The sequence below is a fragment of the Bemisia tabaci genome, chromosome 2 (assembly GCF_918797505.1).
Source record: "Bemisia tabaci chromosome 2, PGI_BMITA_v3".
Taxonomy (NCBI): Eukaryota; Metazoa; Arthropoda; class Insecta; order Hemiptera; family Aleyrodidae; genus Bemisia; species Bemisia tabaci.
Genome location: NC_092794.1, coordinates 61,449,006 through 61,472,386, shown reverse-complemented (window position 1 = coordinate 61,472,386; position 23,381 = coordinate 61,449,006). Strand labels below are relative to the sequence as shown.

General features: G+C 35.2%; 1 protein-coding gene across 1 annotated transcript in view; it reads right to left on the bottom strand.

The window, feature by feature from the left end:
- The window catches only part of trol (terribly reduced optic lobes), a 194,500-nt gene that overhangs the window by 2,573 nt on the left and 168,546 nt on the right, over window positions 1-23,381 (bottom strand). Inside the window, exons 50-68 of the mRNA XM_072296440.1 lie at window positions 19,955-20,121; window positions 19,512-19,608; window positions 18,816-18,919; window positions 17,844-18,002; window positions 17,268-17,274; window positions 12,142-12,310; window positions 11,581-11,678; window positions 10,639-10,796; window positions 9,712-9,931; window positions 8,830-9,162; window positions 7,934-8,155; window positions 7,010-7,318; window positions 6,194-6,438; window positions 5,289-5,461; window positions 4,210-4,346; window positions 3,296-3,496; window positions 2,242-2,457; window positions 1,593-1,740; window positions 890-909 (exon numbers count right to left, since the gene is read on the bottom strand). Of these exons, the coding sequence (XP_072152541.1) occupies window positions 890-909; window positions 1,593-1,740; window positions 2,242-2,457; window positions 3,296-3,496; window positions 4,210-4,346; window positions 5,289-5,461; window positions 6,194-6,438; window positions 7,010-7,318; window positions 7,934-8,155; window positions 8,830-9,162; window positions 9,712-9,931; window positions 10,639-10,796; window positions 11,581-11,678; window positions 12,142-12,310; window positions 17,268-17,274; window positions 17,844-18,002; window positions 18,816-18,919; window positions 19,512-19,608; window positions 19,955-20,121 (3,183 nt within the window). The remainder of the gene's footprint in view (window positions 1-889; window positions 910-1,592; window positions 1,741-2,241; window positions 2,458-3,295; window positions 3,497-4,209; window positions 4,347-5,288; window positions 5,462-6,193; window positions 6,439-7,009; window positions 7,319-7,933; window positions 8,156-8,829; window positions 9,163-9,711; window positions 9,932-10,638; window positions 10,797-11,580; window positions 11,679-12,141; window positions 12,311-17,267; window positions 17,275-17,843; window positions 18,003-18,815; window positions 18,920-19,511; window positions 19,609-19,954; window positions 20,122-23,381) is intronic.

Below are 23,381 nucleotides of genomic sequence, written 5' to 3'. Positions count from 1 at the left end.
AATGACGTCAGAAAAAAAGAACACACAAGAATAACCATAAAAATTTGTTGTGAGGATTTTGTGCAATAAGATTTGATATAGTGCATCATTAAGTGTTACATATGACACTCTCAAAAGGAGAGTTAAAATCTAGAATACTGGCAGCCAGAGTAAAAGTCGTCCAGTTCCGTTTGGGTTCCTCCGTATATGTGATGAGGTCATTTCAACGGAATATAAGAGAACTTTAACCCGATTGAAAATGGAAGGGAAAGTCAATAGAGTACATTGACAGTGTAAGTCCGCAACCATATATCTCGTTTGCGGGGTTTGAAAAACTCTGCTTCTGTTTTATCTTTTTAAAGGGGAACAAATCTACATGATTCCTTGAAATTTTCTTAGAATTTTCTCCGCACGGAAAAGAAAAATCTCGGCAGTTTTTAAGAATTGCCGTTGAGTAGTTTTCCATTTAATATTTCATTCCATTCATATTAATAATTATGCCGAGAAGTCTGCCACGTTGCAACCAAGATACAAGGTTGCGGATTTACACCGTCGACATATGCCATTTATATTTTGAGTTACAGTAGATACGAGAATCAATAATGAGGGATAAGGTACTAAAAGAACTACATACAAACTAAACATTTTGTGAGCTGATTGAGAACCTAAAACATTGATATGTGCTGAAAGGCTATGAACTTAAGGCTAGGATGACTCTCAAATAAACCATTCTATCTATACTGCTATGGTAATTATCTCAGATACTTTCGACAGCTAAAAAAGAAATTCTTCCAAAGGTGTCTGCATTTACTTATTCCATCTGCTCGAATTTCTATAGTTTATTTATAAATCAAATAAATACTGATTAAACTAGAAAAAAATAAGAGTGCAACCATTTGACCTTCATTACCTGCATTCTCGAGACTAAACCTGATGATTAATAAGGCAGTTAGAAAAGGCTTAATTTGTATAATTTTTTGTTAAAACATGAGTTTTGGATGCAAGATAGAATTAAGTTTTTTTTAATTCTTCATCAAAATGTAAGAATGTTACATAAAAAGTGTTGAACAAAAACGCACCAAGTCACATACCGTTCGAATGGAGAAATGGAAATTAGAAGTTTTACTCTTCCATAAGACTCAATATTACGGACAAACTTTAATGACTATTATCATGCTCAAAATATTTTTTCACATCTTTGAATTTTTGACAGGAGAAAAGAACTTTGCATGGAATACCTAGAAATTCCGTTTGTTTTTTGTTATTAATTGCTATTTCTTAGCAACCAGCATTCACCGCTGACAATCAAAAAGAGTCAAATTTAAGCACTTTTCAGGCACCTCCTAAAAAATCAATCACTTTCAAGACCTAGAAAAAAGTTCAAAATCAAGGACTTAAGCACTTTCAATGGCCGAACAAACCATGATAACAGTATGTATCAACATTTCAACCCTGAGGTTTTTATTAAATCAAAGTTGCTAATCCTGTGGACTATCACCATTCATCATGGCAATAAATAATCTTCAGCAATGCGATTAGCAGCTGGTATACACAAATTACACATTTAGCTCTTTCACAAACTCTCAAGTAAATAAGTAAAAGATAAGAATTACCTTGAACACGGAGTAACATTGGCACCGGATATGGCAACTCTACCAATGTGGATTGGTGGTTGATTTTGAATGCGAAGCGAATGGATGCAACCAGACAAGCCAACCAGGTATTTTCCATCTGTCATTGTGTCCGGGTTCGGTAGCCCACCTGGATTGAAATAAAAACTTATCAGACTACAGAAAACTTTCGTACTTTAAAATGTTTTGCAGAGGTATGGAAAAATTCTTTCATGAAATTAAAAGAAGAACCTAGTGCCTTAATTGCAGTGATTCAAAAATTTCAGCCCTTACCTTTTTGATCAAAAGCAAACTGGCTCTGTATTTTTACACAAGATTTATCGACGACAGTTTCATAGGTAAGGGAAAACTATGCAAAATTTTAAAAATTACAAATGGTAGTCGTCATTTATTGAAATAAAAGGTGGCAAGACATTTACGGTGTTGCATGACTTGCTTTCAGGTTTCACCACCGGTATGACGAAACCACTATGTAAACATGGTTAGACTTTACCTTTAAGACACCACAACACAACTCCCAAAAATCTAGTTCGATTGAAGAAAAATAGGTCTAACATGTAGGTTGAACAAAAAAATACACACAATATTCATATGGTCATTTCTCTTTCACAGTTAGGAGTAAGTCTCTTACCGATGAACACATTTCCGCTGGTGTTCAGCTGGGTCAGACCACCTTTGCTACTTCCAGATTTTGAGAAAGTACCATCCAATTGAATGGATCCATCCAGTTTTTGCCTTCTAGCAGTTACTGTGTGCTTCTGATTATCATTGACTTTCTGCTCAGAGAGAAGGATCGTTACTGGACCAGATCCAAGTTCGTAGCTGAACTCTACTGAGCCATTCACAACTGAAAAAAAACGAAAAAAATGCAGGGGTGAATATTGAGTACTCTGGACCAAGTCTGCTCTCCTTAAAAACCCTGATGGTTGATAGTTTCAAATACTGCACTAATGGAACCCTGGACAAAGGCACTTACCAAAGCACTACGTTATATGTTTTCTCATCAAAATTTTATACATAAAGGAATAAATTTACCCAACAAGAAGTTCTGAAATCATTTCATGTACGTAGAAGATATCTTCGCCGCATACAATATGTCCCTAATCATGTGACGGAAAATTTAGGAATCAAATACTTGGACTGAAATAGGACAATTTTGTTCTTTGACTAGGCATTTTTTTGTTTAGGTCATTTGAAAGGGGGATATGGCCCCTCAAGGTTTCTCCATAAAAACTTACTTTTTTAAATTGTAGTCAACGTTATTAACAAAATGACATGAAATTTGGGGCCGCGCCACAATAAAATGGATTTATTGCAAATGATAGGTAAGTAAAATGTTGTTTATGAGGCTTCGATAAATGTTGAATAAAACATGATAGATGAACAGAAAATTCAATTTATATTATTTTGAAGTATTTTTTTGCCACATTTGTGGTACTTTCAAATCACTACATGAAACTTGAAAGCCAAATTCAAGCAGACACATTGTCCTAATTTTAAAATTTGTGAATTGTCTGATGAGGCTTTCTAATTTCTTGTTGCTACCTACAGATCACGTTGAGGCAAACAAAAACGATGAGCTTTTTCTTTTCTTTCCTTTGAAAATATTTGGACTACATTCTGTGAGTGCGAGGTACTTTTTGTGATACTTGCAAACTGTTTGAAAATATTAGACCAATACATACTTGCAATTGCAAAGTAGTCTTGATTTCTGCCAAATTCTTTGGGGTCTCGCCCATGCCATAGTAGAATACCTTCATTGTGACTGGTTGAAAACTGTAATTCTACTATGTCACTATCATCAAGCTGCACGTGAGGGAGGAGATCACCACTTAATTCAACATAGCCGTTGCCATTGAAAGAAATTTCATCTCCTATTTCTACACCTGAAAATTTTAATTTAAAGAAAAAGTAGTTACTATTAAGTATGAAGAATTCGAGATGAAACGCCTGAATAAATAGAGAGAATTGTGAATCAAACAAGTTTGGCGGCCTTTAAAAATTGATGTAATAATTCCATTATTAGTCTCCGAGGAGAGACATTGCAATTTGTCAGATTCAGAACCAAATTAATTCAACGAGATATTTTTACAGGCCAAGATTTTAATTTTCAAGGTTGGGACTGCGTAGACTGCCTGACTTCATATTTCTTTCCTTATATTTGCTACTATAACTATATTTCCTGAAAAACGGGTAGTTCCATTATGTTACGGAAATTGCTAGATTAATATTAATTTTTATATGCTGAAGAACATTGGGTCAATACCTGTTTCATCAAATCTCAAGGAATATTTTTGATAAATGCTTATGAGCATAAAATACAAATTATTCATTCTACTTATGAGTTCAAGTTGTATATTGTGTGAATATCTATTCTTTAAATTACAGATTCAATTTAATGCACCACTTCATCGCTCAAATAAGAATGTTGAACTGGTATACTAAATGATAAATAAGATTTAAAGAGCAGAAAAGAAGTGATTCATACATTTTGACTAAACTAAGACTCTTCTAATTACTTTGTTACAATTTGGATGACAAAAAAGGTAGATTTTTAAACCAAGGAAACAAAGGAATAATAACAAATGCCCAGACATACTTTCATTGCAGGTGGATCCTTTGAATCTTAAAGGACAGCTGCACGTGTAAGTGTAACTACTGCCTAGGCAGGTTCCTCCATTGAGACATGGATGCAGTGTATCACAGATACTCTTCTTGCGTTCACAATTATCGCCACTAATGGATGGGAAAACAAAAAAAATTAATGGTGGAAAGCAAATATTATGGCTGTTTATGTTGGGATTGCAAAGTAATTTGAAATTTGAGGAGAAAAAGACACTATGGTAATTCTGATAGTTATCTGTTTGATACTACTTAGCTTCACTTCTTACTTAAAATAAAAACTTGTGCGAAAATAAAGTTGCTACGTATTTACACATTTGCGCACTGGCATCTATTTTTGCCCACCACACCTAGCGGTGCCAGAAATCAGGAGGGCAATTGTGTACTCATGAATGATCTTTAGAACAATTACCATGGTGCTATCTATCATGCAATTCGAAAGACGAGACCCGAAAAATCACCTAGCAACTGCGCTAGTTACATTGTCTACATACAGTTGTCCTGGTATAGCACTGACAAGCATACTCGTCTATGTACACAAATGGGTTAATGATGGTTACTGATTAAATATATGGTTACATATCAATGGCTGATATCATAGAATGCATATCGCAAACTGTAACGGTGTAAGTTTCCGTTTTGTTTACACTTATTGGAGGAAAACAAACCAACCGCTTCTATTGGATTGTTTGTGAATTTTCTATACTTGATAAAAAAAAAATCACACAACATGCAGAAGAGACATTTTCATTAGTTTTCTTTACGGAAAATAAGGCATAATTGGAGATTTTTAAAAGTTGCGATTGGGATATGCATTTTTTAGATTCAACTATTTATACACGCGTTTCACTAGAAGATACAGATTGAGCCAAATAAATGATGACCTGGATGCCACTGCAGAGGTAAAACACACACTACATTCAGATGGAAAATCACATAATTTTAGGCTTTCCAAGGTAGAGGATACCGTAAGAGTGTGGTGAAATGTTTTCAGCTTCAAAATTATAATAGCTTGGCAATGTGGATGCAAAAAAAAAAAAAAAAAAATTGACTTACTCATATTGTGAGGGGCATTTACAAGTGTACGACTCAACTGTTGGATGACAAATGCCGTTGTTCATGCAGGGTGCGCTAGCACAAAAGTTGTTTGTTGCCAGAGGGCATTGGTGTATGTTTGCTGAATCAATGACCGATTTCACAGGGTGGAACACAACATTTGCCACTGATACCTACGATACATAAATCAATGCAGCCATTACTAGCAACTTTAAATGATAAAGGATTATTCAAAAACAGGAAAAAATAAAAGTTCAATTCATTTAACTAATCAAGCATTTAACTGAGTTTAATATTTATTTTCAATGGCACATGTTTAAAATTTAAGAGCTATGAGGATTTTCACAGTGTTGGTTCACAACATTACAGTTCCAAAGCTACCTGCCGGCTGGGTCTATAAGACATTTTTCTGGATTTGCTCCATCGTAAACCTGCGAGAAGGATCCTTAACGCTTGACAGTACAGAGAAAATATTCTGCATAATGGTCTGCTCCCTATGATTTTTTGGCCAAATGGGCCTGTTGAAAGGTGCGGGGATTTGCACATGGATAACTGATTTCAATGGCAAATTCAACGAAAATAACGATGGCACTACTAAATAAGCTTGAAATTACATCTCAAACTCAAAGAAAGCTGTTTTTGGAACCGACCCATTCAAAACGGTCACTTTTACACAGGAACAGATCCGGTTCACTAATTACATCACATCTCATGACAAACCTGGTCTCTTCATTACTTACAATGTATTTTCCCATAGGGAATTGGCGGCCACTTTTCAAATGCAAATATTGAGTCAATCAATGGTTTTTTGACCAAAATGGAATTCAGAAATGGATGCTTTTGACGTTCAAATGATTGGAACCTTCATTAGATAAATAGGAACTGGTTAACTTGGTTTTACTTACATCAGAAATACAACCTCTGAAGTTCGAATACACTTGCACATTACTATTCAAAGTTATGTTGTCGCGATCAATGCCACCAACATATAAATTAGTAGTGAGATCCACCCCAACCATTCCACCAAGCCGTTGATAGACGGGGGCTTCGTTTGCTACTTGAAGCATAGCTATACTCCTGTTTCGATTTAAAGTGATCAATGTCCACTGCCGCGGAATGATATCTTGACTGCTTCTCAAAACAACCAAACCTAGAAGATAAAAAAGATTACGTTTGTTCAATGACGATAGGAGTATAAATCATTTCTGGGAGAAATGACAGTATTTTAAAAATGCTTTTTATGTAATGAAAACATTTGGAAATTCGTTCACATATTTTGGTGGATACAATTCATAAATTTTAAGGCCTTGCAGTTGACAATACACAAAAAAGCTGGAAGAATATAGCAGACACTAGAATTCAATGAATAATTTACATATAAAATGATGATTAGTAGCTTTCCATAAAGAAAATACAGTATGGCAGGAAATGTGCAAAGTCACAAACCAAGATACACATTTTTGCAATTTCATCATCACGCTGCTGCTAAACCTGCACTCGGTCCTTATAGGGTTTTTTTTTTCTTCAAAAACATTTTGGTTTTCATGAAAGAGTACAATATGTGCATCATTTTAGGATTATTACTTTACAAATCATTTGAGTCAATACTTACCAGTAAGGTTAAAAAATAATTGGAGGGATAGTCAATTAATAAATCGTACATCAAATGATAAAATAAATTCAAACCATTCTATTTTTGAAGAGGAGCTGATAAAACTCACCTGATCCAGTATCAAACATGAACTCAATTTGATGATTTTTAATGGTTAGAGAGGTAAAATCCCCATTCCCATCAAAACTCTGACTAGCATACATCAGAATTCCATCCTCAACACTGCTAGGATTGATTCGCATGGATAGTTTCATATTTGTGGGATTTTTGGGGGTGCGGTAGGCAATGAAGCCATCACCGTCAAATGATGGTACGGTTATTGTGACTGGCTCTTGGCATCGGTACCCACTTTTACCAATGGGACAATGGCAAACTATATCTCCGTCTGTGTTTCGGCATCGACCTTCACCACAAATGCCTGAAAAATTTTACAGAATTTGTAAGTCAAAACTACAATAAATAAATAAAAAAAATATATTTTACTTAGCAAAGCACTATGGATGGCTGGTAAAAATTACTTAAAAATAAGTAAGATTGTGAAAAAAACATGATAATCCAACTTATGCTAAAAAATCTGCTTCGGAATAGAAATATTTATCGATAAACACATTTTTAAGCGCAGTATTGAAATTCTTCTCTGTAAATTGTTTTTTGATACTATAGGGAGTTTTTTAAAAAAAAATCTTGCCTTAACTTAAGGATTAATGATACTAATAGTAATAAGATTGTACTTATTGATGGCTTTCTATGGGTTGGAGCAGTTGAAACTAAATTTTCATGGGCAAACTTATTATCTCCTCAAGACAAAAAACAATTCATATACTTACACTAGTTTTGTGTGTAATTGAATAGAATGGTTACTTTACGTGGACTCAGCCTAGTTTCATCATACTTTGCCTGTTTCTTCTTATGTTACATTTTACAATAAACTAAAGCAACAGCCCGCCTTAGTCAGTAATATTGTTTAAATATAAAGCGCTTTTATAATTTTAGGTGAGATACAGTTGTTTTTCATATGAAATAATAAACTGACCTGGATAGCAAGTCTCACCGACTCTTCCACAGTCATCGCCACTATAGCCAGAGGCACAAATGCAGAAGTAACCTTTGTTGTTTGGAGCTTCTTGACAAATGCCTTGATTCAAACACGGATTCTGCTGACAAGTTTCGCAAGATTCGATTCCTCTCGATGATTTATCCACATACTGCATTAAATCGATGGTTGTTGTACCTGTCACGAGGCGACTTATGCAACCTGTAAGGCAAAAAAAATTTGAAAAAAACTTTGCAAGATCGCTCTTTACTTAAACAATAATATTTGATTTGAATACATATTTGATTTTAAAGGAGTAACAAGGTGGACTACGAATTTCTCCTTTATGAGATTGAGAATAATACAATGATGCTCTTAAATGATTATATCATAGTATTGGAGAAGACTAAACGACCCAAATAGAACCCTATTGCAATGTTGAAGTAGCCTTGCTGTGAAAATGAGGTAAAAAATCTCTCAATTAACCCTCTATGCTTAAATTGCAGAATCGTTACTGCAATCGATTGCAAGAGGTCAGTAACTTTATGGTAAGTTTATGGTAACCTTGTCAATCTCTTGCTTTGATTATTCTACAAGATTTCCATGACACCACTGAGGAAATCTTGCTGCCAGTAATTGCCTCCAGTCAGGAATGTTCTCCAATAACCCTTAATGTGTGAGCCTTAGCAAAGATGTTGCTACAATCTGGCAAAAAATCGTAGCTTGATAAGTGGCCAGAAGGAAAATTGGAGGTAAGGCAGGTTTTGATCTAGTGCACTCATTTGTTTGAGATTTTTACCACGAGTTTACCTACAGTTAACTATAAAATTAAAAAATCAATTTTAAATTCTGTTAGGAATTATAAAAAATTCGATGTTTGATGAGGTAATAGTTACCTGTGAAGCCAGATGACAATTTATTTTTCTGCAACAAATTCAGATCCGCAACTCCGCCGATATGCCAAGGCTGCCTAAGATCTAGGCCAACATATGAGCCCTGTGACTGATTTCTGTAAGCTCGACCACCATCGATGTGCATTTCTCCCAACTTCTTATTTTGAACGAGCAGAATTGTATGCCATTCGCCAATGGTAATTGGATCACCAGTAACTGTTGCAGGACCTGATCCGAGGTCAAATTTGAACTCAGGCACTCCATTTTTGAGAATGAGAGACACAAAATCAGGGTTCTGATTTTGAAGATTAGCATCCAGTGTGTACAACAAAATACCTAAACAAAAAGAGATGTTCATGAAATTTTTTCTTTAATTAATAATTAGTATTAAAAAATTAACCATTTATGAAATTATTTTGGGAAATATTTTTTTAGGCAGCAGCCTTCAAAATTCAAATAAACACTTTATGAAGGGGAAAAACAAGAAATTAAAAAAATTAAAAATAGCAAGTAAATACGAAAATACACCAACAGACTCTTTTCTGTATCAGCATTAAGAACTGTAAGATCTTTCTTCAAAACTTATCAAATGTTTGAGTGACCCAAAAAATTCATTTTGAAAAGAAAAAAGAAAACTTATGCTAAAAAGCTTACAAGTTGGGTCAGATGGGATTGAAAGAAGTAATTTACACTAATAAGCTGAACAATTCCCAGTTTTTCATTAGATAAGTTCGCAAAATAATTCCAAGAAATGAAAAAAAGTAAAAAAAGCTGTGCTTGCTATGCTGATTTTTAAAGGGAGTTAATGAATATTGACAAAGAAGACTAGAGATGTTTCAGAAATTAAATTAGAGGAAAACAGAAAAAACAGAAATAAAAATGTACCATCAGGTTTCTCCGGTTTAAATACAATTTCAATCGTGAAATTTGAGTGTGAGTTCTTCAAAGGTGGTAATTTGATGTAAGAGGATGCTCCAGTGAATCGAGGGATTACATTTTTGATTGTTAGAACTGTGGGAATATCGATCCTTGCTTTAGGGTTTGCAGCAGTGCAAATATATCTTCCTGCATCATTCGCTGTTGCATATGGGATATTGATTGTTGGCTGTCAAAAATATACAAAATATCAAAAGATATTAAAGATGAACAAAAAAAGTGAGTCTAATAATAAAACACTGAATAATGCAAATAAACACGTACATTTTTCACTTAATGAGTTGATTTTGGAATTTTTTAATAGGGTCAACATACTCTACATGAAGTTTTGATAAAAAAAGATGTCTTCTAGATGTTCAATGCTCACCTTGTCTTGTAGTCCATTGCATTACTGCAGGCTATTAATTTTTCAAAAAAATCAAAGCCATTGAATACAAAGGTGTCTATAATTTTTTACAATCCAGATATAAAGTTTACTATAGAGGCAAGTGTGTGATTGCTGCTCCATGAACTACAAGCAATTTAGAACCGCATTACTATCGACACAAAAATACTAAAAACAATCTCTTCAGGAACTTTGATGTTGAATTATTTGCTTGGCCACAGGTTTTTTGGGTCGTTTATTTTCATTGGCTGGATCTGTGACCAAATAGCAAACTCTTTAAATAACCCGCTCAAGAGTTGGTCCGCAATTTCGATTGACATTAGAGCACTATTGGTCGTCTGTAGTGATCATAACAGAAAGCAGCGTAAAACTTGGTACACTATGTCATACATCATACGAGGACCACTCTTCGGAATATAGGAACCTTCCTTAATTGCAGTAATTTCCCATTTTTCCAGGTTCTGGACATAATAGTCTGGTTTCATACTTACAGAATTTTTATGCGGTGGATTTTGAAAACCAACTCCTTGCTTGATCCAAGAATACTTGATTGGTTGGTCAATACTTGTTGTGCAACTAATTGTCACATTAGTTCCATAATTTGCTTCTCTCCTGGAGATCTGATAATTTGAGCTGATGGGTGCTTCTCCTAGACAGAAGTTATTAGTTTTAAAATTGACATTCCTTTTTCTTACATTAAGGAGTATATAGAATCTTGAGCTTAGCTAAATATGTTAGCTTTAAAATAAAATATAGTCCCCTACATGACCTTGCCTCTAAGGAGAGTTTTCGGGAGAATCGTTTGAGCATCATCAGTGTAACAGCGGTGCCTTGTCTAAATTTAAAACGTTTTCTAGCAAAAGTGGTAGTACCTAACTCTATATTAGCCCAATGGAACACACGACATGTTGTTGGCCTCAATGTAATATGAAAGGTTTTTAATTCTATTGCAGTGTTTTAGAGACTTTCACTCAAGTTTAACTACATACAATTCTCTCCTAGGATATGTTTTTTGAAAGCTCTTGTTATGCTGAAAGTTTTTGTTTTGATTCTTTCTCTCCAATGAATAATTTCTGAAAATTTGACATTTTGATCTCCTAACACGTCCGCCAAACTTTATGGGGAGCTTGAAACTTTGGGCATGGACCTACTGAAATTATCTACTGATTGCAAGTGTCGAGCTTAATATACATTAGCCATGGGTGAATTCAGCCTTATTTTGTAGATGATCCTTGATGTGATATCAACGATACTGATTTATTTCACATTGCTAATTTAGCTTGCTTGCTGGCACAGCATCATTCCAATTTTTTGGGATTTTATAGCTAAAAAATGACTGATAAATAATTTCTTTTTGGAGCAAAATATTTGAGCTTAAATATCTTTGTAATTGTATTCAATTGTATTTTCAGAACAGAAAATTAGAAATTTACCTTCGACAACAAGGTTGTAGTCAACATAGCGAGTGCTTGGTACAGGATGGCTGTAGCAACGATAAATCCCGGCATTGTCAGGCTGTACATTGTTTAGCCTATAGAAAAGAGAATAGTTTGTATTCTTTGTTTAATTTATTAGGAATCAAGACTTACCTTAAAAAGAAAAATGAATGTGTCAAATGCAGTTAACTGCTCAGGAATATTTTTGGAGTCAAGAGAGATAAATTATTTTGACAAACTCACGCCTATTCTGAGAATAAATTGAGCAATGAGTATGAGGCCAGTTGAAAAATGTTTGCACCTTCATCTTCACAACAAGTAGGTATTGTTTTTGATGGGGAACCGAGGGACATTTTATAAGACAATTCATTTTTTACAAGAGGACGGTTGTACCGTCTTTTGCTATCATGCTTTCCTCTGGAAGTGCCCCATTGTTACAATTGTCGGTCCAGCTACACCAGTCTGACAAAGCATAGTGTGTACCACGGTAGGTCTGAGACTTATGGAGTAAATAAAAATAAAATTAAAAATTTGAGGAACTGAAGAATGATAAAATACCTCAAAAGAGACCCAGTCATGATAACATTGCTATCAAAAGTGCCACCGATTCTTTGCCAAGAGATAGGAAGATCAGCATTTCCAGAGATGTGACAACGCAGTTCAACATTGTCCCCACGGTGTATGATATCAAGATTTGACTCAATATTTAGCGAGATATTATCAATTCCTGTTGAGGAAATCACACATTTTAGAGCATAATTATATTTGCAATTACAAAAATTGTTGGAAAATGTTATGAAGCAAGGAAGGAGGAACAATTAATTCAGTTTTGCTTCATGTGCGTGAACAAGTCTTTTTGAGTACAGATTCTCATATTACTTCACAGTGGAGGACAAATCTATTATTTCATATTTTTATTTAAAATATCTAGATTATTTCAAATCTATTTCAATAAGAGCTCAGGATAATGAGGTATCAAAGAAAAAAGATGCAGAGAGATTAATCTTACAGTTATTCGACTCGCTTTAGTTAGGCTGGACCTTGAGACTGAAATCTAGTTGAAGTGTCGACATTGAGGAAAGAAATAAGCTTCTTATGACTTTTCTTTCTAAAATAAATGACATAGCTGGACATGTTTTGCTTTGCTAAGGAGAGGATTTAAAATTTATGTATTCGAAGCTATTGAAACCTTCAGTTACTGACTCAGTGGTTCAAGTCGAATTTCCGAAAAGAGAGCAAAAATTATTTAAGGGCAGAAAATTTCAAGTTTAGAGACAATGAAAGTGTTGGGCTAATCTGCCAAAGATTTAATTGGTGATAAATCAAACCCAATTGGTAACTTTATCTAGAACTCAAAGTTTTACAAATTGGGAAAACTGATACAATTAAATACTTGACGTGCAGACACAAGATGGACGGAATATGCTAATTTTGAAGTTAGTAATCAATCAAACAGACAAACAAATATGCATGATTTCCCACTTGCAAGAGAGAATTGAGAGTTTGAGAATGCGTCTTTCATTATTCCCAGAACTCTAAATGGTATTAAAACCGCATTCCATATTAAAGTTACGAAGCATTCAGGGAAGGTGTTAGCAGTAACACATAAACAGATACAAAAACAGGGACAACATGAAAAAAACCAAAAGAAGCACACATAAAACAACATTTAAGAATGATTTTGATGTGGAGAATGGTTGGTAAGAGGGGAGGGGGACCAGATATAAAAAGAATAGCAGCAGAACCAAGTAATTTTCCTCAAATTTTTATTGAGAACTTTTGCAAGATCAAAACTGCTTGATACTCTCACAAGGGGTTTAAACTGAATATTTTAATGTAGTTTTATGATAGGAGAAGTACAGCTCTTCTCAGAGTACCTCTCTAGAAGTGGTAAAATCTAAATTTACGGGAGAGATTAATCAAATTGGTGGCAATGATACTTTAAGTTATGATGCTGTAGAAACTCTTTAATAGCTACTTGACACCATAAAATCATTATATGAATGGAAAAAAATGAAGTAAAAGCAGAACAAACAGACATGAATGAAAGGCACTTTGAGAAGATGTGGCATTGTAAGCACAATCATTTTGAAAAAGCGTTTGGAGAATCGGTAAATCTAGAGATAAAAATTATTGGCGGGAAAGTAAATCTCTTTCCAAGAGCATAAGTTGGCTAATACAGGCAGCACATATGTACTTAAAAATGAGGAGGGATAGGATTTAAATTATTAACGACGTAAATAAAAGCTAGAACATTTCGTTTCGGTAAGGGATAAGATGACTGAAATTTTATATATAATAACAAAAAAGGTAGATCTTCTCAAAATGCCAAATGATAATAAACAAACAAAAAAAAAACAAAAAAAAACGTGAGATCATTATGAATGATGACTATGATGACTGATCTGACCAAGCGCAACACTGATTAACTCGCTAGTTTTTATTAAGTACTGAATTAGACAACTCACTTAAACAACACGAATAAAATCAACGCAAAAGTTAATTGATTTTAAAAAATGTCAATGATAATTTGAGTCAAAAACTTCATTTAAAATTTAAAGGAAAAGGAGACATCAAAAATGCAGAATTGTACATACCAATTCACTAAGGTGTCCAAAATGAGAGACGGCGATATTTAACTTCAAACTCTACTTGGAGTACTTCTAGGTTGGAAGTGGTTGGAAGCTACATTTTTCCGGACAGATAATTGCGCTGGTGAGCAACACTGTCTTGAGCACTAGAACTCCCCATCCTAGATTTGATTACCTTTTTCGCGATCTGCACGGATTATAATCACTACTACCTGACCATTAAGTGCTATGGCACGAGTCAAAAATGAGAATTTTGAATGGGAAAAACTGTATTCATCATCCTTCTTTATCCCCTGAGATTTATTTCTCTGCATTAATTCCCAGACAATAACTTAAAAGTTATGCAAAAAATACTTTTTTGATTCTTAGTTTTTAATTATCTTAATGGGTCTCTTGTAAGTGACATATTTGCTCCTAACTCATCACAAAATCATTTCCATCCCTAATTTTCAGAACCTTGTTGCGCCTTCATGATTCATAGAGTAGCTATAGTCATAATTCATAAATCAACCAGGGTAAGTTTTTGAACTACTAAAAGGCTTGTTTAACCATTAGGGAGAAATCTAATGAAAGGAAATTCAACCGATACATGATAGAGATGTTACAGAAAAAGGGATGTTAATTAAAAAATATCAATTTTCTCGACACAAGTAAATTTAGTGAGGAAAGTTTATTTTGGGGGAAAAAAATTAAGAGTAGAGGTCTAATTTACTATACTCAACAAAAAAAAATATATACTATACGGAAATAAGGAATATTCAGCTTGTAATTGTTAATTAATAAAAATGGTACCAAATGTAAAATTTGGACTGATGATGCAAAGAAAAAAGAAAGGAGGCATAATTTTTAAAAAAAAAACTCAAGAGGGTAGTTCAAAAACTAGTCTGGTTTGAAGATGGAAAATAAAAAAAAAAAAAACAAAAGAAAAGAATTAAAACACACCCCTCCTGATTTTCTGATAGCTTGTCTCATCATATCTATCATTGAACTCGCAAGAGTACTTTTCTGGTAAACACAGACCGGAAGGACACCGTTTTTCACCCTCAGCGCAGCTTGCTACATTTTGAAAGCCTGGCATTGAAGAGATGGCAGAATTTTAATTTGACAGTTGTATAGCCAATCACCAAAGAGTAAAAGAAAAAGAATAGAAACATATAAACAACACGTGAACATATAATTTAACTAAAATGGATACACATACATGAAAAATCAAAATACGAACACATATATTAGACATGAACTTTGACACAAACATGCATTACACTAGATGAGTCTTTTCTAGACATACAGAGATAATTGATGCAGATGTAGGGGTAAAGAGACTATTTGTTTTTATTTGCTTTGCTTTATTTTTATCATGTGTGTGATTTCATGCACGACAGTTGCAATTTGTGTTTTTTCCACTTTCTTAACTTCAAAATCAGTCAGGGCCAGAATTGAGCTTTCATTACCCATGGATAAACTGAAGCTCTCTCGGTTATTGTGTAGAAAGGTTAATTAAAGAGTTCAATATAACAAAATAATTTCCTTATAATCAGCGACATTATCTATGTTTAACTTCAGAAGAATAAAATTCTGACTTTTCCTTTCTTTTAAAAAGTCAGCAGAACTTCAAGAGTGTAAGATATAAAAGAAATGTTCACTCTTTCCTTGTTTCTACATCAGAAATACTCAGTTTCTAAAACGTGCTCTCTTAAACAACTGTCACCCTCCCTAACCCAAGCTCAAATCCAGCCCTGTATTTAGTGCGAAGTTCAAACACTTGATCACTGCTGGAACTTATTTTCGGTGGCAGTGTTTGTAAATCTGCATGCACATCAATTTTCCTCCTCTACTCCTTCGAAATTAAGAGAGAGGAGAAAATTTTGAACACATACTTAGAGGGAGAATGCAAAACATGCTTCAAAAATGGAGAGACAAATATTTCCACCCAGTAGGTTTGACTTTTGACACATCTAAATGTTCAAAAGAAATAAAGAGGGCTCTGGTACATGAATTTTTCTCCAACATTTTCTCTTTTAGTGAAGTGCTTTTAAATAGATCGATTACATGCAACATGTGTAAATCTTTTATTAGTTTATTTTGTGTCTCAACCAATCAATGAAAGCAATGGTGCAATTAGATCATAGTGAAGTATTATTTGAGAAAAAATTGTGTTCGCTGAAAATGTGAGTTTTACTGATTTGAAGATGAATCATTAATTATAGCAAAGTATTTGATTGTCAATTTAAGGTCAGAACATTTTTTAGACAGAGAAATGATTTAGATGACAGATATATTCTCTTCCCCAATATGATTCAGTGCATTTAGCGATAGCTTTAAAGTGGAAAAAGTCGGTCATTTATGTATCCGAACAAATCTACAGAAATAATACATTGTGTTTTATGTCCAGCACATTGAGGTTACTTCTTAATTTTGTCATTAAATGGCTTAAATATAACGTAAAAGATTCAATACACACAATTAAAGTAACATGAAAAACAGTAATGAAAAAATAAATTTGTTCAAATATTGCAATTGACCTTAAAAAAATAAAGGCAAAAATAGATCAGACAATAAATAACAGAAGGAATAATTGGTTTTATAAAAATAATAAAAAAAGAAAGAAAAAAAAGAGATTTTAAACACGAAACGAAAAGTGCATGAGTATTGATATTTTGGCTAGTATTTTCTGTAGGGTTGAGATTTCTCTTCATTGTAGAATATTTCAGGGCAAAAAAAAAATTTAAGAAAATGGCTAGTTTTCGAGAAAATATGGTATAAAATATAAGTCAAATGCAATTCAAAAATAGTTTAAAAAAGATGTTCATGATCCATTTTGGGATTCAAAAAATACATATAAATTAAGAGAAAAATTTTATGGCACAAACAAACAGAAGTAAACGATACGATTGCGTTTACTTGAATATCACAATATGAGAGAACGAGGGTGCCTAAAATTTGGTGTAATGTGGGGGGAGTTCTTGGTGACATAATTCCGACAACTAATGAAGCAGTCAAGGCCAATTATAGAAATAATATCGAAAAAAAATCGGACAGAAAATTGAACAGTTTTGGAAGCAGGTTTGCTTGACAAAGAAAAAAAATACTTACTGTCTGTCTGGTAAAAAATAAGTTGACTTAAAAATATTAGACACTCTTACCACCAAATGAAGCTCATGGAAGAAAACCACCTTAGGTTACACAGGGCAATATCAAAAAAGAGTGCTGAGTATTAGATATCTTATTTTCTTACAAAGAAAGGGACTGAAGCTGCGATGCTGATTTTTAGATGGAGATACACTCAACCAAATTAAAGCTAGTCCAATTTCAACCACTGTAATTTGTATGCTTAAAAGTTTTAGAGGCAGACTGGTTAAAATGGATTCCTCTCAGTTGGACAAAACTGGCGTAATTAGGACAAACTTTATAATGACTTATTTTGTCAATTTTTAGTTACGAAAACTGAATTTGACTAGGAGAAAAACGCTTGGGAACAATGAAAAGCAACTTGTACTTATTAACTGTCACGCAAACACCGACTGTCCTGCTCCAAGTCTGAACAATATTGAGTCTGATCAATGAGAGGGACAAAAAACTACGATTGAACGATAGGGCTAAAAAGGAGAAGAAGAGCACATTCAGCTTTGACAAAGGACCCGATAGCGCATTAGTCTACTCAGTACTCACGCTCGACTTTGAGATTGATAAGTCAATAGAGCTCCCGCGATAAGAGGAGACTCGACAAGCATAGCGATCGGCATCACTGAGTTTGACGTTCCACAGCTGGAGGGTGGGGGTCGTTTCTCGAAGGGGCTGGCTACCTTTCACCCAAGATATTTGGTAATCCTGCCGATCAAACAACAAAAATGGGGAAGATAATGAATAGGAATACATAAAAGACCAGAGAGGATTTAAAAGTTTATGAACTGTAATTCAGTATATCACAGGTAAAAAAGCCAAGGATGTTGATAAAATTCCCTTCCGGAAAAGATACTGATTTTTCCTGGAGATGATGGAGTATTTTGGGTAAAATTTAAAACATAGGTAGATCCGACAAATTCTAACAGGAAGGGCAGATCCTATTTTGGGTCCACACAAGCGGATGGTATTTGCAACATATTTTTCCAAACTTTCTATTCTTACTTTGTTTAAAGCGTGGAGTAATCATTCCCTCTGTTCCTAAGCATATATCACTCAAGAAGAGAGCCCTCGCTTTGTTCTACCATTGTTTTGTGAAACAGAAGGTCAGAAATGCACAGCGTAGCAAGTTCAATAGGGAAATCAAGATTTCAAGTCATTTAATGACTATCATAAGAGGCGCCTAGTTGCAATTTGATAATCTGTTCCCAATTTTCTCACTTAAACACAAGGAAATTCACAGGAAAACATGGACACGGAGGCTTTTTGTTCTTTGAATATTAAATTTTAATAATTGTGCGATTTTTAGACAGGGAGGTTAAGATTGATAGGTTTGCAACTGGGTGGTTCATATAGGGGTCATTTATGTATGAACTGCTGTTTTTTTTTTTTTGTGAAAGCGATTCCCGTTTGGTTTCTTACTTGCTTTGATTTTGAAAAGATTTGCTTTGCCCATCCCTACTATTTTCAGTTTTCTTTATTAAGGGTTCAGTAAGAAGGAGAATTATCATTCTTGCGCACCTTGATGGTTGATTGAACGTTGCAGCGAAGAGTGACTGCAGATCCTTCTCTGGCAACAACATTTTTGTCTTCAGCAGTGATGATTGGTCTAATGGGCTGCGATGCTTTGAAATAAAAAAATAAAAACATGACTCAAAATTGTGAAGCAAATAACCTTGAAAGTACTGGCAGGACTATTTGTTGAGAGTAATTGCAGACGAGACTAATTTAACAGGGTACAAAAGTAGCATTATTTTACGACCATCCCCATCATTGTGAAAAATTGCAGTCTGCTTTAAAAAATATCGTAAATGCAAAATTTATGGCAAGATTGTCATGTATACAGACATGAAAGAAAAACATTAGCCGAGTTTGCTTTCAAATTCAAGCATGTATAAACTGGCATTTATCATGATCAATAGATTCTTTGCCTTATAGGTTCAGAAGGATCCTGCCACTTTTTATACTCCTTGCTTCGCAGAGCATAAAACAATTTCTCATAGGAATCTACGGTTGATGTCTCTTGGCAGTTAGTTTTCTGAAGTCAATCTGCTGATCGTTGACATTAAATTGCCAGTGTCATCTTCGTTAACCTCAGCAGCGCTAAAGGGGCATTAGGGTGACAGACCCTTGAAAGTGGTATGCAACACAAAAACTAACAGATTTAGGTTTGAAAATTTTAAATAAAAGTTAAATTTGAACTTTCAAATTGCTTACTATCAACGATGACTTCAGCAACACCTTCAGCTTGTCCATAGGGATTTCTAGCTTGACAAACGTATCTACCTGTATCATTGACATTGATGCCGTAGAACTACAAATAAAAAAGAGGAAAATAACAAAAATAAATTAGAATTATTGAAAATTATCTGCATGCAAAAACATCTGTAAGTTATTTCTCTATATAATTTGATTGACATCTCAATTTTGGTTTTGTTTAAAGCCGAGGATCTATTTCTCAGGAATGAAAAGAGTATATCATAGAATTGATGTAACCGTGTCACAGATGCTATGATAAGGCATATTTGCATGGAAAAAAATTACCCCTCCTTATTTTGAAAATAAATATTCAATTTGCTTTAGCTTATTATTTTCATGACACTAGAAAAAGAAACGTGAATTTACCAGCTACAATTTATAACTAAATCATTGGTACGAACCAAAAGATCGTTTCCAACCACAACAGCAGGATGCAGAGGCTTGTTGTAGTCTCGGACCCATGTGATACTGACAGGTTCATCTCCTGAGACAGCAGTGCAATTAATTCTTGCAAAATCACCTGGTCTCACAGTTTGACTTATAGGTCGTAACGCAATCCGCAATGGAGCTGGAAATACAAACAAATTATATTTTGGTGACAAGAATTTGATGATGCTAAAACTGATTTTAAATTTAACTGCATGCTGAGACCCTTGAATTATTTTATAGCCAGTAATAATACCTAACTTTGTATGGGTAATTTTTGTTAGAGACCAAAAATCCGATTTCACTCATGCTAATTTGTATGTGTTGCATATTACATACATGATTAAGTATGAGTAGCGTTTGAATTTTTTAATCAAACACAACATGAGAGCTTTACAGCAGTTGCAAATATTGATAGTACAACAACACAAAAACAAGGGTAGTATAACAACTAATTTCTATATAAAATGAATTATCAAAGTAAAGAGATTGATATTTGGAGATAAACAAGTAGCAAAAGCTACCTGCTGAGGGGGCGCCGCCCCCCCAGACCCCCCCTTTCAAATTATATATGTGAGACTTTGAGTATCATAGAAGTCGTGCGGCGACATGCCGAATGAAATGCCACAATTAAAATTATTGGATCAGATGATGAGCTGATAAAAGCCTTACCCAGTAATTTGGGAACATTTCTGACACAGTTTGGTTGCTTTAACAATCACTTTGATTTGCGAAATACAAATCGTTTTCACTTCGTATGTAGTTAAATTTGATTTTGACTGACTTAGTTTCTGATGGATTCAAATTCATAATATACATTTAGGTTCCAGGGAAAGAAAAATGCAGATGAGCTACACTTCACATGAATATAGATTGATTAAAAATAAATAATCCGAAGAAGTGATGGAATAATTGATAATTGTTTACTACAGTAAATACTAAACCTAGGATTCATAGGAATTTTAAATAAAATCCCACCCATCACTAAAATAACCCATATGTATACAGGGTGTTCGAAAAGTCCCCTCCCCCCCTCTAACTTTTGACCTAATTGAGGTAGAGATTTGAAACTTGGAGGGTGTTCCTAGATCAAAGGGAGCTACTTTTTGACCCCCCCAAAATTTTGGGGGGCCCCATTTTGGGGGGGTCAAAAAGTAGCTCCCTTTGATCTAGGAACACCCTCCAAGTTTCAAATCTCTACCTCAATTAGGTCAAAAGTTAGAGGGGGGGGAGGGGACTTTTCGAACACCCTGTATACTCGTGGTGCCTGCTCTCGGCTCGATTTCGCCGAATGGAATTCTTTATCATCGCGGTTGCGTGCACCGAGTTTCAGGCGAATCTATTGGCAAAAAGTCGAGGTTGCCAATTGTTGACCATTTTGAACTTTAATCGGCGGCCATTTTGAAAAATTAGGGGTTTTTTTTCAAAATCTAACGTTGAATTCGTTATTCTCGGGTCAAAATACCCCCAGATACCGAATTTCAGGTGAATCCATTGGCAAAAAAATCGAGTTTGTCAAATTGTCGGCCTTTTTGAGCCTAAACGGTCGCCATTTTGAAAAATTAGGGTTTTTTTGGAAATCTAACGTTAAATTCGTTTTTCTCGTGCCAAAATACCCCCAGATACCGAGTTTCAAGCAAATCCATGTGCAAATAGCAGAGGTGCCAATTTTCGGCCATTCGTAACTTTGACCGGCCGCCATTTTGAAACGGTTTGAGATAATGTCTTCCGGTTTGCGCGAAAAATTTTCTTTTTTTATACTCTTTCGAACGAGGTATCACAAAGGGGGTCTTCCCATTTGAAAATTAAAAGTTAGGGTCCGTAACCCCCAAAATGGAGCCCCCCCCAAATTTTGGGGGGGTCAAAAAGTAGCTCCCTTTGATCTAGGAACACCCTCCAAGTTTCAAATCTCTACCTCAATTAGGTCAAAAGTTAGAGGGGGGAGGGGACTTTTCGAACACCCTGTATACTCGTGGTGCCTGCTCTCGGCTCGATTTCGCCGAATGGAATTCTTTATCATCGCGGTTGTCCTTGTTGCGTGCGGGAGGAAATGAAGGCGCGCTCGCAGTAGCAAGAAGCAGACGCGCCAGGTTGCTTGCGACGCGTGAATGTAGCTTAACCTCCACAGATTAACAAACCGTCGAGCAGCCACGCGAAAAGTCCTATACCTACATAGAGATAAAAAAGGAGGTATTTGCATCTTGAGGTTTGTTTACCCTGTGACGTAGGTCTGTACAACCTGGCCAGCGAAATCCGAAATTCGAACTATGAAAAATTGACCATAATTTCCGATTTTCCGAGGTGTAAAATACACAACTCAGCAGAAGAAAGAAAGAAAAATCGATTCGATATTTCTGGAGATAAATGTATCGATACGGACGATATAGAAACGTTGAAATATCGATACAATATTTTGGTCTAAAATATCGATAGTCTGGTGGCGCGGAGCGTCTTCGAGGGGTTGGGCCGCGTAGTGGCCAGTCGCTAGACGATAGAATAATCGCACCCGAAGCCCGAACCCAAATTGAGCCTCATTCGAGCGAGTCTCAAAGCGAGGCCCAAGGCTGCAATCGCGGCCTCACAGCGGCCCGCGGCGGGGGGCGGCGGGGCTAGGCTAGCGGCCACCGACCCTCGGAAAAGTCGTAAAAACGAATGACTCAAGTTCACACGTGCAGGGCTCGGAGCATTGCAGCCAAATTGGTCTGTTTGTTATTCAGGGATAGTGTCCTAGCATAGGTTTATTTAAAAAACAATTAAATAAGAGGAAGGATTTCAACCCTGAACAATGAGACCACCGACAGCCTGCATGTGACCCTGGAATCACAGTCAGTCCCCCGTCAGTTGTGGTGAGGACAGTTACTGAGATGGACCATTTTTTTTAGGGAGCGAACAAATCAAAATTTTGAGCCTTAAGTTGGTCGCAACCATATCCGGAAGTCGTTACAGTGACATTTTTGTGCAGTATACTTCTGTGGAAAGTGCAACACTTAATGAATACTTTTGACAAATCGTGTTTTATCCGGTTTGCGCTTCAAACGTGATTTCTTTGTGGAGTGTCATACGTTCCTTTTTGAATTGAAAAACTCGTCAGATGCATTGGGTAATGGAGTAAGGCATCTCTCATTTCTTAACGCAGGGGGCGGCAAATTTTGCATTTTTTTAAAATGTAGGTTTAAAAAAAATCGGATTCAGAAAAAAAAAATTACAAACGAGAAAGCGTCTTTCGGTGACACAAGAGCACCTTTAATTAGTCGAGTTAAGAGAGAAACTAAACACGCAATTTGGCATGGAGCGGTGCAGCAGTGATGATGAGGACTTGAGATAAAAAGGAGAAGCCCTCAGCGCGGCGCACGGTGAATCGAGTCAATGAGAGAGGTCGGAAAAAATTTGGGAACTTAAAAC